Consider the following 17,500-nt stretch of genomic DNA (forward strand, 5'->3'; position numbering starts at 1 on the left):
GGCATTTAATGTTTGTGTTGGCACCGTTTTTACAACACATGACTTCACAGGCGCAACACAAAGGTAGGCGTTGGAGGGGCTAGCTCCTCTGCAACGCCATCTGACATGCGTATATTCCGTTTGTGTCCGAGCATAGGCAGAGACATGCCCTGCTTGGCCCGCCTGCCTCTGATTGGCCAGAGCTCGTTGTTGTCAATGTCAAAAGATGGCAGCGCCCTATGACAGATACGCTAGTTGCCTACGCCTGAAAGATACAGCGTTACTTTCTTGTAGAAATATAGTTAAATAGTTTATGCGGTTTTCTTTGATATTATTTGATCGGGGTGTTCTAATAAATAAATCGTTTGTTTATCCGTCTCCATTTATTTATGCCCTCGTCGGGTGCTATGCTAATACAGTAATGGTCTGCAGTTTTCCATGTAAATTGTTTGTTTATAGCGCGACCGTCTTCATTTTATTAAAGAAATTCTATTTTCCCTGCATCTATCCTTTTTAGTGTAATAGTTTTAGTTTACTATAATTAGATTAATACACGATAATCAACAGTATCAAAGCAAACGGCATAAACAATAAGTTTGCCTCTTCTACAAAAATAAAACGTACAAGTTAGTTACAAGGCTCGTGTCGCACATGTCAAGCTATCATTCTGTTGTAGCCTATTATTTATTTCTCAATCTCACCACGGAGTAACCTGCATCTCGGAGGACAGCCAAGACGGGCAGTGTCAGTAGACCAATCACAGGCAGGCGGGGCGTTACAGCCATGCCTATGCTCGGAAACAAACGGAATATACGCGTCTGACACATGAGCCCCAGCTGGCCCACCCCGAGACCATCAGGTCTCTGGGACGAGACAGACAGGATGTGTTGTAGTAGCATTCTCTCCATCCTGCTGGTGGAAGGCTGGTAGAAGGCTGCTGTCAGTGCGGTCACTATTAGTCACAGCCTTCTGTCCTGCAAAGACGTTGTCTTGGAAACAGATTTGCTGCCTTTACGGTATGCGCTGTATCGCACCTTAAATGCTCTCTGCAGTTCCGTTGCCTCTCGCTCAGAATCAGATCTCGAGTAAAGTTTTGGACACGTATTGGTTATTTAGTTTTTCCCGCAGTTAAATAAGGTGATGTGAGTTAGATCGGTTACGGTTGGGGGATACGGAATGGATGTAGGTGTGCGTGCATGCGTGTGTGTGTGTGCGTACATACGTGCACGTGTGCGTGCTTATCAGGGCATATCACAGCTCCTCCTATCTATATAACACACATCTTCACTGTCGGGCGGCAACTCTGTATGTCCCACAGACAGCCGTGAGCCGTGAGCACTTTCAGCATTGTGTCCATGTTTTGGCCAATTCATTATATACCTGTCCTTTATATGTATACCCTTTTTCTTTCAAAAATAGCTAATTTAGGGGGCGCCCGCTGGCCAAGTGGTCCAGGCGCATGCCACATATAGGCTTTGGCCTGACAGCACGTTGCGTTGCGTGTTCCCAGTTCCCAGTTCGACAATCTTTGCTGCACGTCTCTCCCCTTCTCTCTCTCCCTCTTTCCTGTCCATCTTCACTTGATACTATCAATAAAAGGCAGAAAAGCCAAAAAGAAATAGCTCATTTACAAGCTATACGCATCGCAGCATGTTGTGACATTTTAGATCGACTGTCTGCTTCCGAAACCTTTGCTGCTATACGCTGTCAACCAACAAAGTATAAAATAGGGCAAACTACCATGAAAAGATGAAAATGTGGAGATGCCAGGTTTTGGGGCGGCGGCAGCGAGGACGAGCTGGGGGTGCATGCGGTGGCGGCTCGCAGATGACAGCGGGTGATTGATCCCGGCGCAGGATAAGTGTCCCGTGCACCGCCGAGCACACAGGTCTGCTGAAACTCAGCCAGGCGGAAAATTAGAAATCTCTTCATCCCTGGGCCATTTGAAATCCGATATCTCCCATCTTCCCCCTTGTGCAGGCACTCCCCTCTCTGCCAATAAATCAGTAATTAAATGATGTGTGTGGACGAGTGCGTGTGTACACGGGTGCCAGGTGCGCATCTCTGAGGGATTAGCTCGGGACGCTGCCGTGATGATGGGGTGAGAGGATGTTCAAAGGGGTCACTGGCTATCCTGCCCACGCACGCACGCACATCCACACACACACACACACACACACACACACGACGTACATACACACTCCCCCCCCCCCCTTGAACATCTACACATACACACGTACACACACACACATACAAAAAACAAGTACATACACACACGGACACAAACACATGGACACACACACACACACACACACACACACACACACACACACACACACACACACACAGCTGTTCATATTGATACGATGGGGAGTGCTATAGGTAATGTTATGGTCCCACAGCTACCAAATCAAACCCAGGTTTTGGATAAACCCCTGAGCACTGCACTTGACCTCTGGGAAGGATCAGACATAACTTCTACAGTACATGTTCAGTTCAAATGAAAACATGTAGGCCCAGCCTCAGAGACATTGCTGTGCAGTTGTGGATAAATAAATACTAACCATTTTCAGAAAAACGTATGTTTCTATGGTTTGGATTATATGTCACAGTGTGCGATATACTGTATATGTATTTGGCCACAGACCCCCATCTAAAAATAATTTGTTCCAGGGACCCCCCAGAAGCAAAGATTTGTTTAACACTCCTCTCAACTCCTCGGACGTGTATACGTATCTTTAGGATAGTTTTTAATGATCACGATGAAACAGGATCACTGATATCCATTTTTTGACAGCGGCCGTTGCTAGGCAACGCCTTGCTCAGAGCTCCCGGACATGTTTTGCGCATGCGCGCAGCCATTCACTTCCTTGTTTACGGGCCGACAAAACGTGCTATTATCTCTGAATCTACGATCAGAACGCAGATCTTCTGTCCTCATTTCTGACTCAACCAAGCGTCTCGTTTGGAATGTTAGCGCTTCTAAAGAGAAATCAGACAAGGTAGCGCGAGGTGGTAATAGAACATTATACATTTAGTTTACTTTGAGGCGGATGGAAACTGACTTTTCAGTTCCGGTTCAACCTTAATTGACGGAATATTTAATGGCAGGTGAACGGTTGGATTTGATATTTAGCCAATGGCAGTGGCTGTGTCTACTGGGTTAAGTAAGAGATGTGAGTACCGTAAGTGTTCCGTCACTGATGGCTGCGTTGCTGTTGTGTTGTGTTGTGTGCAGGTGCGGCCCAGGGCAGCCCCCTCCTGGCGTCCCTGTCTGTCCCGGGACGACCCCTGCAGCCTCAGCTCCACCTCAAACACTTCCTTCCCTTCCGCCTCAACGGCTCCTCGCCCCTCAGCCTCTTCCCCAACTTTAACACGGTGAGTCACACGCACGCAAAGACGCACACACGCACGCACGCACACGCAGAGCCTGCGTGTTTTAACCATTTAGACGGATGATTCTCAAAGTGTGGTCCGGGAACCCCTATAAGCGGTCCTTGTGGAGGTTCCAGCGGGTCCCCCGGCAAAATGTGTTAATAGTGAATGTGCATCCGAACTCTGGTGCGGATCAAAGAAACGAACCATGGTCCGCCAAAAAAGGTCGGACTCGGTTCGCTTCCAAATAAACCAAGGTGCGGTTCGTTACTGGTGTGAACACATTCAGACTTTATAGAGGACAAAATACAGGACGATAGCCAAAATAGCCGTCGGGTGTCGGCAGTTATGAGGCTGCATTAATAATTAGTTCTAAAAGCATGTCTTTTTTACGGGGATCACTATTGATATGACAGTAGTAGTAGTAGTGCGAGTAGACCCGCATTCATAGGGCTAAGGAGGTGCAGCGCACATAACATAGTGTGTGTGTGTGTGTGTGTGTGTGTGTGTGTGTGTGTGTGTGTGTGTGTGTCCACATATGGGGGAGAGACCCGATATATGTATATGGGAGAGACGCAGAGACAGAGAAATATTTATCATTCTGTCTCGCTGTAGCGCACGGCCACGCGTATAGAGAAGGAGCCAGTGGAGCAAATGTTAAATAAGCTACACAGGTGGTCCCAAATGATTAATTGATTACATTACTATAGCAAAAGACGTGAAACTAGGTCAACTGAAGTCAATTAGCTGCAGCGGAGCTGTTCTGACTTGAAGCTCAATAGCCTACTAACTGACCAGCACGGCTTCAAGTTTAAACCATAAGATGACATGGAAATGCCCGCCAATTTGATGCGCAGAAATAACATATATCTAATCGGGTTAAGGTGCACACATGGAAGAAAAGTCCCAACACGGTGATACCGTGTTGTAGGCTATACGTCTATGGTGAATTGTATGCATCAGCAGCAAACACATTATTGTTCAAACACCTGCTCCTCTGTTCATCTCTCTCTGTTGCTCTTATTTGGCTAATAAAATAATTATTAAGAATTAATGCAATAGCAAATTGTCATGTTGCTGTTCTCTTCTCTCTCTGTGTGACTGATGGTTGCGCCCAAAAATTGTAGACAGTGATTTCCCCTCATGTTCTTTTTCCCTCATCATAAAATGACCTCTTTTCTTTTTTTCACTATTTGGTTCGCTTAACATGTCCACGTGTCATTTGTTTACATATTTGGTTCGCTTTACAAAGTCCTGTGTGAACACCAAACGGACCAAAATCAAAATGCTAATATTTGGTCCTTGGTCCTTGATCTGGACCTTCTAAGCGAACTTTGGGTGTGAAAACGGCCGGAGACTAACCTGAGTTGTCTCTGTTCTTGGACCGCGTTTTTCTGTCCACACCAAATCTCTTTGTCAAAAATAGCAAGCTCACATTTTGGGCTAATGTTCCCTTATTTGAATCTCAGGTATTTGGCAACTCTATCTGTTGCCGAGTTCAAACTGGGGGCCTTCTCCAGTTCAGTGGTTCCCAAACTCAAAACAGAAATTAGAAATTTCCGACCTGGAAACTAGTGAAAATAGCAGATCTACAAACTCACAATGCGTTGCGGTACATTGGCTATTTTACTTCTTAAACATTTGTTTTATAATTTATGGAATTTCATAGTTTTATAGTTTTATTTCTTCATGAAATGACCATAATAATGTTCCTGTGATCCACAAATGGATCGCGACCCAGTGTTTGGGAAACAGTGAGTCAGAGGACAGTCTCTAACAAAACAGTGAGTCAGAGGACAGTCTCTAACTAAACAGTGAGTCGGAGGACAGTCTCTAACTAAACAGTGAGTCAGAGGACAGTCTCTAACTAAACAGTGAGTCAGAGGACAGTCTCTAACTAAACAGTGAGTCAGAGGACAGTCTCTAACTAAACAGAGTCAGAGGACAGTCTCTAACTAAACAGTGAGTCAGAGGACAGTCTCTAACTAAACAGTGAGTCAGAGGACAGTCTCTAACTACTTCACTTCCATGCTGAAAACGGTTTAAAGCCTTAACGCCACTGCTTTGAACGTTCTCGCCCTGACCATCCAAGCAAGGTCTAGCGTACTATACTGTGTGGAACTGGGCTAGGAGACTGTGCTCATTCCAGTATCAGCATTTTCACAGATGAAACCCCTGCTAGCATACACAGTATATATATTTTTTACAGTCAACAGTAAGCTTGCACCAAGCAGTGTGGCTCAGATGCTTACCTGCCTCTGTGTCTAGAATTAAAAGCTTGTTTCTTTGATCTCTGCTTACCGACAGTATACCCATTGTCATTGTGTGTGTGTGTGTGTGTGTGTGGGTGTATGTGCTTCTTCTGATGTCTTTGATCCTACTTTTACAGTGTGTGTGTGTGTGTGTGTGTGTGTGTGTGTGTGTGTGTGTGTGTGTGTGTGTGTGTGTGTGTGTGTGTGCGCGCGCGCGCATAAGAGTGTTTATGTGTTTGTAACGTGTGTGTCTGTGTGCACCTCTTTGCCCAGTCTTTGTGAAACCATCTCAAGTTCCTCTATCTGCATATGAAACATAAGCCCAGCACTCGCTCTCTCTCTCTCTCTCTCTCTCTCTCTCTCTCTCTCTGTCCAGCATACATTTTACACCTCTTCAAATGGGAGTGAGATAAAAGGAGACGCCAGGCCCCACATAGGCGTACTGTATAGCCCGCTGGGGACAAACGGAACGGGCGGAGGAGATATGCACGTGTGCTGTGTGATGTGGTGGGGCTTCCAGCCCGCGGCGCACAAAACGGGATCCGTGTGTTCTCGGTGCCCACCCACCAGTCGGAGTCCAGGGGTCAGCAGCAGTTACTGGCCTCTGGAAAGCCCAGGCAGCCACAAAACCAGCCTGGATGGCAGCCAGCACCTCCTCACTATCTGGAAGACGTCCTCCCTGTCGGGGGAGAGGGGGGGGGAGGGGGGGATGGAACCTTGGAGCCGGGAAACCGGACGACTCTGCCAGAGTGAAATCTATATTAGTCTTGCCATGCCAGGCTAGAAACCACATTGAAGTAGTGATGCCTACAGTACAACATGGCGTTGTTGTTTTGAACTAATGCTGCTCTATACCACCTCTGCTTACTGATGTTGATGGTGATCATTATTAGAGAAGTGAGGCAAAAACTAACAACAGCAATGCAGCACCAAAAAGCATACCTTTTCAATTAGAAAATGTAAGAATATGCTTTTTTTTGTGGTGTGCCAAAAAGTGACTTTGAGTGCCGTTTCACCATGCACGGCAAGCCAACTTAATACAAACCTCTGCCACATTGTAACTTTATTCATGAAGAAAACATTCGTTGTTTCTAATTTTAATATCCATGGTTTAATGTGTATCTCTTATTTATTTCCTCAATCGTGTGTTCCCTGTTAGCAGCAGTTATTTCCACATGGATTTATAATGAATTCAACCAGCTAGTTGAGAAGCCAGAGACCATTCTATTCAGCATGCCATTCATTCTCTCAGCAGAATGCAGCACCTGGAAGAACGTGGAAATGCTCTCTGCCCAGAATGCAGAGATGATGATAACTATAGGGGAGAGAAACATGTCAAATCAGGGTTTGCTTCAGACTCAGGAGGGAGATGATTAGTCTCCATAACGCATGGTGTGACTGTACAGCATGTGGCATTAATCACAAAGCCCATTCAGTAGGGAGCACCAGGTTCTCTTAGCCCTGATAAGACTCACGTTGTCCTGGGCGTGTGCAGGGAGAAGATGAATGCACCTGTCTCCGAAACTAAATAGCCTCCAGTTTTCATCCTGTCCTCTCTTACCCTCCCTCTCTCTCTACCTCTACCACCCCCTCCTCCTCTCTGTGTCTCTGCACCTCCCTTGCTGAAACTCTGTCATGGACTCAGCCTCCGTGTGCTGGATAGCTTCTGACTGCACCAGGTTGGCGGGGGTGGAAGGAGTGGTGGGACAATAGACACATTCATAGCAGTCGGTTCGGGATGGCTGCGGACAGACAATGTGCACATTCTTCTGTTCCTAAAACAAATAGTTGTGTGCAGCCTGCCCTGCTAAGGTGGACAGAGGGCAGGAGTAGTGTGGGGGGTGGATGGTGTGTGGAGTGTGTGTGTGGGGGTGCCGGCTGTCCGAGGCCAGGCTTCGGCTTGTGAAAGGAAAGGTCGGTTGTTCCCCAAGGTGGACTTGGAGTTGTTCGAGAAGCCACAGTGAGGCAGCGAGCGGAGGCACGGTTACCTCCCAGGGGAGAGAGAGCTCTACCTACAGCAGAGAGCTTTGAGCGTCAGGTGTGTTTATGTTCCCTACATCACACCTGGCCTCGAGGAATCCTGGGTAAACAAACTCTGCCTTCAAACAGGAGTCACCTGTCTGAGGAGAGGGAGGAGGGCTGTGGTTGAGGGGTGAGGATGATTCGGGCATTGTTCAGGCTTGCGCGTCGCAGACAGAATTGCGTCGACATTCACTGGAACAGCACCAGCGCAGATCTGGTTACGCCAAGTGTGGCAGTCTGACCGCAGAGTGACTGTATACTGTTATACTGTACACCCCCCCCCCCCCCCCTCCCCAGACAAACCCTAACCTAAGCTCTCCTACCTCCGGATTTGAGGAGCGGGCCCGCCTCCAACCTTGGAGGAGGCCTCCAGGAGGGGACTATTAGCTTACATGTGATACGCTGCTGGATGGCTGCATTGACATTAGCTGTCATCGTGGCACATTGCAGATCACCTAACGCAGTGGTTCGCAGTCGTTGGCCGTGGCGAGGATATTTCAAGTAGGCCCCCAAATAATTGGCGAAACACCATTTTATGATAACACAACATTAATATTAAGTTACTAACACAAATAAACATGCATCTGACAGACACGGTCACTGTGGCCTCACTTGCACCCCTCAGCTGTTTATAGAATGCTGTCTGGGGAGACTTTCTTATGTCTTCATCCAGACTGTTGGTTTATCACACCGTCATACCGTCTGCCCATAGTAACCACCAACATGTAGTGCAGTTTGCAATGTATCATAATCTCTCACAGAGCCTCCGTTCCATTGCTGGAATCACAGTGGGCTATAACTGTATTATATTTTTATACTTGGTGAGGGCTGGTGTTGCTGCAGTGAAAATAGGCGATCTACAAGCTCAAAGTCAAAGTCCTACTATTTGTCACACACGTTACCGCAGTGAAATTTGGTCTCCACATTTGACCCATCTCTTGGGAATCCTTTTTAGTATCTGACCCCCAATCCAACCACAGGATCAACAAGCGTTGCGGCGCGCTGTGTGGGCTTTCAACATGCAGATATAAATCAGACATTAGTGTCTCTAAGTTGGGCGTGAGAGAAATGTGCTATATTTGCAGTTGTGTTTCACGCCCAACTTATGGGCGGTGGGGTGTGTTAGCTGGCCACCACATAATCATAACATCCCTGGTTGGAATCTGGCTGGAGACCTGTGTTCCTTGTCTTCCCTCTCTTTGCCTTTGGGTTATTGTCTCTCCAACTGTCCTGTACAAATAAAACTATATAACTGTCTAAAGCAGTGGTTCTCAACCTTGTTTTGATCAGGGCCCACTTGCATTTTGAGTGCATGTTTATTTTATTGATCAATCAATCGATTGTGTGCCGACTTGGATCAATGGAACTAACACAGTATACTTTAAGCTGACCAGCCCCGGCCCACAGGTTGGGAACCGCTGGCCTAAAAGGTTATCTTGAAGGAAAAATGAATGAAACTGACTCTCGACCCCACGCCACTTCAGTTAGTTTCCCTCTCTCTCAATTCAGTTCAATTCAAAGGAGCTTTATTGGCATCAGAAAACATACGTTTCATTGCCAAAGCAAAAGTGGAACAAAACAATAACTCTCTCTCTCTGGAATATCTGGAACATGTGTGGTGCGTTTGGTACCATATTTGTAAACTCTCCGAGTAGGCAGCACACTGTAGGTGCACCCACTTTGAATGTTATCAGCCTTTAATCAAGAATATGTCCGTGATCAGAAGCTTGGAATAGAGCCAATTATGTGATAATCAGACATACTAGGAAACGCGGAAGTAAAACTACTACGACACGTTGGGGAGCGCTTGCTTTTTGTGACCATGACAGAGGCACGGCGTCTCTGGTGGCCTAGAGCCACGCGAGGCACCATAGGCACAGAATAGTAAATATTAGTCCCCTCTACTTTCCATGCTCCCGACATGTCTGCACCGTCCTGTGCGCGCTCCAAGTGAACACAGCCGAGCGCCATCACTGAAAACAACGTCATGACCAACGTATGACCAATATGACCAATATGGCCATATTGGCCATATTCCATCGTCTTGATAACGTGTATTTAATGCAGTGATAACATATGGATCCGTTGGTAGGTGGATGGTGACGGTGTTTGCTTGCTGTGTCCTAGATGGACCCGGTGCAGAAGGCGGTGATCAATCACACGTTCGGTGTCCCTCAGCCCCTCAAGAAGAAACAGATTATATCCTGCAACATCTGCCACCTGCGCTTCAACTCCACGGTAAGGACACATGTGCTTAGGCTGCATTTTAGGAGTGTGTGTGTGTGTGTGTGTGTGTGTGTGTGTGTGTGTGTGTGTGTGTGTGTGTGTGTGTGTGTGTGTGTGTGTGTGTGTGTGTGTGTGTGTGTGTGTGTGTGTGTGTGTGTGTTGTTTGGGTGTGAGGGATTAGACAGCAGGGAGAGCTGCGTTTATCTGTGCAGGGCAGAAACAATCAGTAGCACCAGCGGGGGAGCCCCAGTTTCAACATCTCCACGTTCCATTTATCACACACACACACACACACACACACACGCACACACGCACACACACACACACACACACACACACACACACACACACACACACACACACACACACACACACCTACTGTACACACACACGCACGCACAGTCGCTCGTGAATCATCAACACACACAAATACTGTATACATAGATTTATTGTACTACTGTATACAGTAGTATAATACATCAAGTATCACTTTTACATCAAGTCACTTTTATATAATAATAATAATAATAATAATAATATAGCTTTTATATTGTGACAATACAATTATACAGTCACCAAGGTTGGAGTAATTGAGTTTCCGGGATTTCTTGTTTTTATTATTACATTGATTGTTTAGCTACTGCAGTGAAACTTTGCTCGACAACAATGCGGACCATCCCTTTTGATACCATTCATTATAGAGCAAACGTATAAATAAAGCCATGTGATAAACAAGACGTATGTGTTGCTCTATAATAGCCCCCTGCGTAATGACGAGGCGAGCGACCAATCAGGACTCCCATGTTTTTCTGTAGTCATGCCTTTGGGGCGGTGGTGTGATAACCAATGCTCATTTGACACGTTCTCTCTCTCTCTCTCTCTCCGTCTCCTCTGAGACCTATACGTAGCTGGATAGAGAGGATGGTATAGCTGAGAGGGAGCTAGCAGGATTTGTCACGTCACGCTAATCTCCGAAGCCTTTTCACGGCAGATCAGTCAGCTGATGTGGTGAGGTGCTCAAGTTGGTGTTTACAGATGCGGCCTTGACAGTCTGGGTTATTTATAATGCCCTCCTACAACACACCATTAAGTCTGTTAATGTGGATTCTGCCTCCTGCCCAACTGTATACGACAAGCATTGGTGTTTGCTTAGACCTCTCTCTCTGTTTATTAATACATGAGAAATGTGGGAGACGAGTAATATAATTAGTGGTATCGTGTGTGTGTGTGTGTGTGTGTGTGTGTGTGTGTGTGTGTGTGTGTGTGTGTGTGTGTGTGTGTGTGTGTGTGTGTGTGTGTGTGTGTGTGTGTGTGTGTGTGTGTGTGTGTGTGTGTGTGTGTACGCCTGTCCCTTTGTGCATCATGGTGTATCTGTAATATTGTAATGGTGTTTATCAGCATATACGATCACAGCGGATGCTAACATCTATTCACTGAGGTAATCAGTGAAATCCACAACCAGCGTCTGCATATTTGTTTCACACTGTAATGAGACGGTCTCTTGGTGTTTGCTGCATCTGTGAAACATTTACTGTACTTACTGTATGTATTCCCCCTTCACAGAAAAGACACGCAGGGTTTCTACTTCAAGAGTAATCTGAGTTGTTCACTTAATAAGCATGCAGCAACTATAGGGCTGGATAATTAACCAAACATATTGAAACTGAGATTTAGAAACATAATACATAATACAGGCTGGCAGTGAGTTGACGGCCTTTGGCTCCCTGTTTACCTGTTTACCTGTTTCCCTGTTTCCCTGTTTCCCTGTTTCCTGTCACTCTCCAATATACTATCCAATAAAGGCCCAAAAATATAAAGATTATAATAATCAAGAAGCAGGTTTTTATATATATGCTCACTTACAAAAAAGGAAAGCCATTTCATATTAGGGGGCCGCAGCTAGAGGTTACACGTGTGTTTTGAGAACACCTGTTCTTATAAGATATACACAGTATATTCCCTGTAAGGCAATGAGTTCAGTTCCAAACCGGCAGTATGAACCGTTTCACCAAATCAACACTTTCCAATACCAAAGTAATTCCAAAGATATTGTGGCTCTTATTTGCAGGAAAGCAGGTAACGTACACATTCTATAAACCAAGTGATTAAACTTGCAGAGCCATGAACGATGAATTTATAGTAACACACATAATTAACACACCATTTTCCAATCATAAAGATCTTGACTACAGTACTAATTCTTCAATGTGTTTGGAAAGCCTGAGCTTGGGCTGGTCTGAGAGGCGCAGTAATTCAACCAAGGCAGTAACAATTCATTCTAACTTTCACACAGTTGCTGCTAGGGCTGAGCAATATAATAATAATAATGTGGGATTTATATAGCGCTTTTCGATGTACTCAAAGACGCTTTACATGTGTGGGGGCTGGTGGAGAGAGCAACTTTAACAACTTTATTAGAAAAAGGTAAAGAAGTAAGAGAAGAAGGTAAAGATGGTAAATATGACTTCAAATCAATATCCCGATTATTTCACAGATTAATCATTAAATTAATTATATTTTTCTTAGAAACAGTGAAAATAGCTGATCTACAAGCTCCCAACGTGACCATTTGTGTACACCACCATTGTAAAACTATAACTTTAACTCTAAGTATAAAAAGATTGGTATACGATATAGATCTATAGTTATCCTTACTAGTGCCTTACCCGTTCTAATATATGAACAGGAAATGATGTACAGTGTGGGTAATGCGATATAATAGATCACATTGATTGGGAGGGAATTGTTAACGGATGATCTTGTGAAGTTGGGTTGAACTTGGGCACAAAATTAATGTTATTAAATAAGATATAGATTGTCATAGATAGATAGATAGATAGATGACAGTGGCGCTAACGCACGTAACGTTGTTTGGGACTCCATGTTGTATTTGTCTGGCACGGCAAAGGAGGTGTCACCCGCATGCAGTTTAAAGGTTTGGGGTGGTGGTAGAAAGAAGCAGGAGAGAAGTGGTAGCGACCGTGTTCAGTGTTGTTTCCGATGCTGCCTGTCTGCCCCCCCCCCCCAGAAATGTTCCCTGTGTGGCTCTGCTGCGAGACGTGGTCTAATTCCAAAAGGGGAGGTGTCGTGTCGGTGCGGTGTGTAAGACAAGGGGAGTGTTGCACCGAAAACGGTGACCCATACATTAATCTGTGTCCCTCCCAACATGCATTTCACGTGTGACGCGTGATCTGCGAGAAGATGACGGGTGTAGGAGTTGTTTTTTGGCGAAGTAAATTAAAATAGTGGGAGCAAATGGTGGTGCTGGCAAGCAGTGTACATTGAGGCTGGAGGACAGGGCTGTGTTATCCTTATAGTTGCATGCGCTCAGTGTGAAAAGCTCTTAATTCAGAGTGCAGTGGTTAAACAAACATTATTCTTCGTGTTGATTTGTTGAAAGTGGTCAAACTGGCACAATAATCTTAATTTGAATTGAAATAAAACATCTGATATACATGCGTGCATACACAATTTTTACAATTTGATTGTTGTTTTTTACTGCGTCACTCTCCATCACTACAGGTATATCAAAGCCAGCGTTGCTACATGTAGCATAATGTCTCTCCATCACTATATCAAAGCCAGCAATATATTATATAGCATAATGCTACATGTAGAATAATGTCTCTCCATCTATATCAAAGCCAGCATTATACATGTAGCATAATGCTACATGTAACATAATGCGAGGAGAGCTGATCTTCAGAGGCTATTTTGAGAGCTCTCTGCATTGATTTCTGTGAAATTCCTATACATGAATGTTATCTGACATCAGGGGCCTTACAGTGATTGAACAGGGCTGGGAGAATTAGAATAATGTGAAGACAATCATACATGCACTGTGTGTGTGTGTGTGTGTGTGTGTGTGTGTGTGTGTGTGTGTGTGTGTGTGTGTGTGTGTGTGTGTGTGTGTGTGTGTGTGTGTGTGTGTGTGTGTGTGTGTGTGTGTGTGTGTGTGTGTGTGTGTGTGTGTGTGTGTGTGTGTGTGTGTGCGTGTGCGTGCGTGCGTGCGTGCGTGCGCGTGTTTTTTTCCGTAATTTCTTGGAAAGTATCATTATTTTTTACATACAAGGTTTCCTCCTGACAGGGGCCGTATGTTGTTACATGCCTCTGGGATTTGCTGTGGCTGGCACTTGCAGTGCACATTAATGAGTTAGTTCTAGAGATGGGATCCTTTCTGTTGTTACATATTGCACACGCAATTATACCTCTGGCCTCCCAATGTGCTGGTGCTCTTATCGGCTGGAAACAGACTCTCCTTGCAGCAAGTGTGTGTGTGTGTGTGCGCGCGCGCGCGCATGCGTCACTGTAAGGAGGGTCTGCACAAGCTCATGTATATCGTTGCTGTCGTTTGGAAACCGTGTATGTTCAAAACCTGCCAATTTTCGGAAAATGTTCATAAATAGTTCATATAGCAGATCTTCAACCTCACAACGCATCGTGCATTGTGATTTTCACTACTTTTGTGCTTTTCACTACTTGCATGCAGAAGTCGGACGTTAAGTTTATGTTTATAAACATATCATATTAAATTGAAATATGGAGATAGGGGGTTTCTGCCTGACAGTGAAGATTACACACATTTTAGCATTTATTCACGTATAAATGCAAAAAAATGCATTTGAGCTGATAATGCATGACCAGTCCATGACCACAATGGAAACAAGACCCTAGGGCAGAAGGGTTTTTCAAAGTCGGTGCTGTGGCACCCTATGGTGCCCCAGAATACTTTCATTCAATTCATCAATATCACTTCAGTTTAACCACTTAGACTCACTATAGGCTTAGTAAAACGGACCTGAGTTGCACTGTACTTTTTCCATCTACACCAACTCTCTTCACCAAAAATGTCTGATCTACAAGCTCTGAGCGTTGTGAGCTTGTAGATCGGCTATTTTTAGTGAATGTTCCCCCCCAGAATAGGGATCATGGGCTTCAAGTGGCTAAATGTCAAGGAGGAAGTTATTTTCAGTATTTTTTCAATATTTTAAAGGGGTGCCCTGAGCCAAAAAAGTTTGAGAACCTCTGCCCTATAGGGTGTTATGCTTTTAACAATCATTGTAAACCGTACCTTTGTACAATCAATCAATGAAGTCTATAATATTTGCACCTTTGCGTTTCCTCACCTCCTTGGCTCTCGTCTCTCGTGTGCAGAACCAGGCGGAGGCACACTATAAGGGACACAAGCACGCCCGGAAGCTCAAAGCTATGGAGGCCCAGAAGAACCGGCAGCGTCGGACAGGGGACGCCTCGTCCACTGGCAGGGAGCGGGACAGGGACAGAGACAGAGAGAGGGACAAGAACAAGACTTGTGACTCTGAGGCACCGCTCCTCCTCCCAGCGCTCATGGACACAAGCTTGATAGAGGGCACACGGACAAGTAAGTACAGCACACTGGCAGACAGATGAGGGTGCTGTCAATTGACTCTATTCACACACCATTTTCCTCTTCCTTTCTACTCGAGTGTGAAGTAAGAGGAAAATGTGAATTATAGGGCCAATTAAGGCACTAATATAAGGGGGGAAAGAATGGCCGTCCCTCATCATGCGTTTTGCCTTGCCATCCCACGTTTCATTCATCATTACCTCCTTGTTAACCTTTTTCCTTCTTTACGATTATAATTTACAATTTGCAAATTAGGCATTTAGCAGGTGCTCTTATACCCAGTGCAACTTACATGTATGGGATCAGAATAAGCCGAGTAAGCATGAACTATAGTCAACAACAAGGTCAATAGTCGCATAAATAAATAGAGTGCAGGAAGATTTTTTTTTTGCCTCAAAGCAACCATACAGGGAAAACAATTAACCTACTGTAGCAGCTGTATCAATGGCATGCTATTCGAAAGTAACATTCTTAAAATGTGTGTACTTAAGTAGCGATCGGAATAATGTTCAAGAAAAAACAAATCTTAGTAGGCCTAACAAAAGAAAAACATGAGAACAAATTACCAAGATATACCTGTATACTAAACTATCATCTATCGAAAAAGGATCTTCTCATTCTGACATGACCTACACTCCTACTTTTTGTTTCACGTTCTCTTGCACTGCACACATCTTGTCCTCCCTGGCCTTGTCCTCATCTCCTCACATCAGGTTGTGGTTTTAGATCATGACTAGATGTATCTCCTATTACCTTTCTGTGCGTCTCCGGCTCCCCTCTTTGCATTCAAAGCTTATAGCTTAGCTTGCCCATGCTGTCCTCGCATCCCTCTCTTCGCCGGGTCTTCTCCAAGCACAGGCTCCGTGATGGATGACCGGCTCTGACGTTACGGGACAGTATAGTGGGTGTCTGGGAGAGAGTGATGCTGTGTTAATAAAGGAAGAGGATGAGATCGATCGGCGTGTCGGTGGGGTTGTTCTTACCCTGTTGGTTTCTTAATCTCTCTCCCTGTTTGACCACTTCTTCTGGCCCACATGTGACTAACTCTCTCCCCCTGTCTGGACAGGGTCAAGGAGGGCTTTGTCTCAGAGCTCCACACCTTACCGTGGAGCATGTTCACGTTATGAATTGCCATACTGTTTTTTACATGAAACAATTAGGTATCATCAAAAGCACTTTGTTGTCAGTAAAGTACAACTGTCCAGCCATGATACTTCCCTATACTTTCTACTTTCATTCTCCACATCCTACAGTATGCCCTAGAAAAGATCACTATCTGAGTGGAATTTAAATGCGCACTGATGCTAGAGGGGATATCAGAGAAGAGATATGAAGCCACACGCACGCACGCACGCACACACACACACACACACACACACACACACACACACACACACACACACACACACACACACAGTCACACACACACAAAGAGATGGTAAATCTCACAGTTTGAACACACACACGTGCCCTCTTTAAAAAAATTGCCCTAAGCCCTGAAGTCGCATTCGCAAAGGAGAAGGTGGACAACAGACTGGGAGCCTGATAACACTCTCATAAAACTCTCATTTCAATATTCTGCCATTGAAAGGCGAGCTCCGAAAGTGGGATGAGGAAGCAAGGAAACGAGATGATGAGTGAAAAATTATAGATAAGATGAAATGAATGAAGGAGAGAGAGAGAGAGAGAGAGAGAATAGTGAGTTGGAGAGAAATCAGATGAATCCCTGCTAGTTTTTATGCTGTGAATAATAATTTTACACTTCCGAGGCAATTTTGCGAGGAACAACACTCTTTAATAAGCCCAATTGTGTGATTGGCCTGATGTGAAATTGAAATGCAGCCGAGCGTGCCAGTGGTGGCATGCACTACAATCCCAGCCTGTAATGGAATAGCACTCCAAATTAACACTCTATGAAATTAGCTATGTCTGCCATGAAACCGAAGGTTGGGGGGAGCTATCTCAGGCAGGCTAATGCCCACATTGTCTGCCATCGAGAACCACGGCACCTGTCTACTCTCCCCGAGGAGACAGGCTGGCTCAGGGTAAACAGTTTTTCTCTGATACACACAAGGTCAGTCTCCTCATTTCTATCGGTGCACCTGTTTCTGCACTTTTGGGCAGGAGCGTCACTTCCAGGAAAGTCAATTCCATTTCAGCTATCATCACAAGCTGATATAGAACATACTTTGTGATGGTGATGTTTCTGGTGAATATCTTAACGTTGGGCTAGACGTAAAGACAGCACTTTCACTCTTAC

General features: G+C 45.1%; 1 protein-coding gene across 2 annotated transcripts in view; it reads left to right on the plus strand.

The window, feature by feature from the left end:
- The window catches only part of znf385c (zinc finger protein 385C), a 145,896-nt gene that overhangs the window by 116,701 nt on the left and 11,695 nt on the right, over positions 1 to 17,500 (plus strand). For both annotated transcript variants that reach the window (XM_080776189.1, XM_080776190.1), the window contains 3 exons: positions 3,218 to 3,357; positions 9,756 to 9,866; positions 15,009 to 15,234. In XM_080776189.1, the coding sequence (XP_080632315.1) occupies positions 3,218 to 3,357; positions 9,756 to 9,866; positions 15,009 to 15,234 (477 nt within the window). The remainder of the gene's footprint in view (positions 1 to 3,217; positions 3,358 to 9,755; positions 9,867 to 15,008; positions 15,235 to 17,500) is intronic.

The sequence above is a fragment of the Protomyctophum bolini genome, assembly GCF_963924005.1.
Source record: "Protomyctophum bolini genome assembly, chromosome: 11".
Taxonomy (NCBI): Eukaryota; Metazoa; Chordata; class Actinopteri; order Myctophiformes; family Myctophidae; genus Protomyctophum; species Protomyctophum bolini.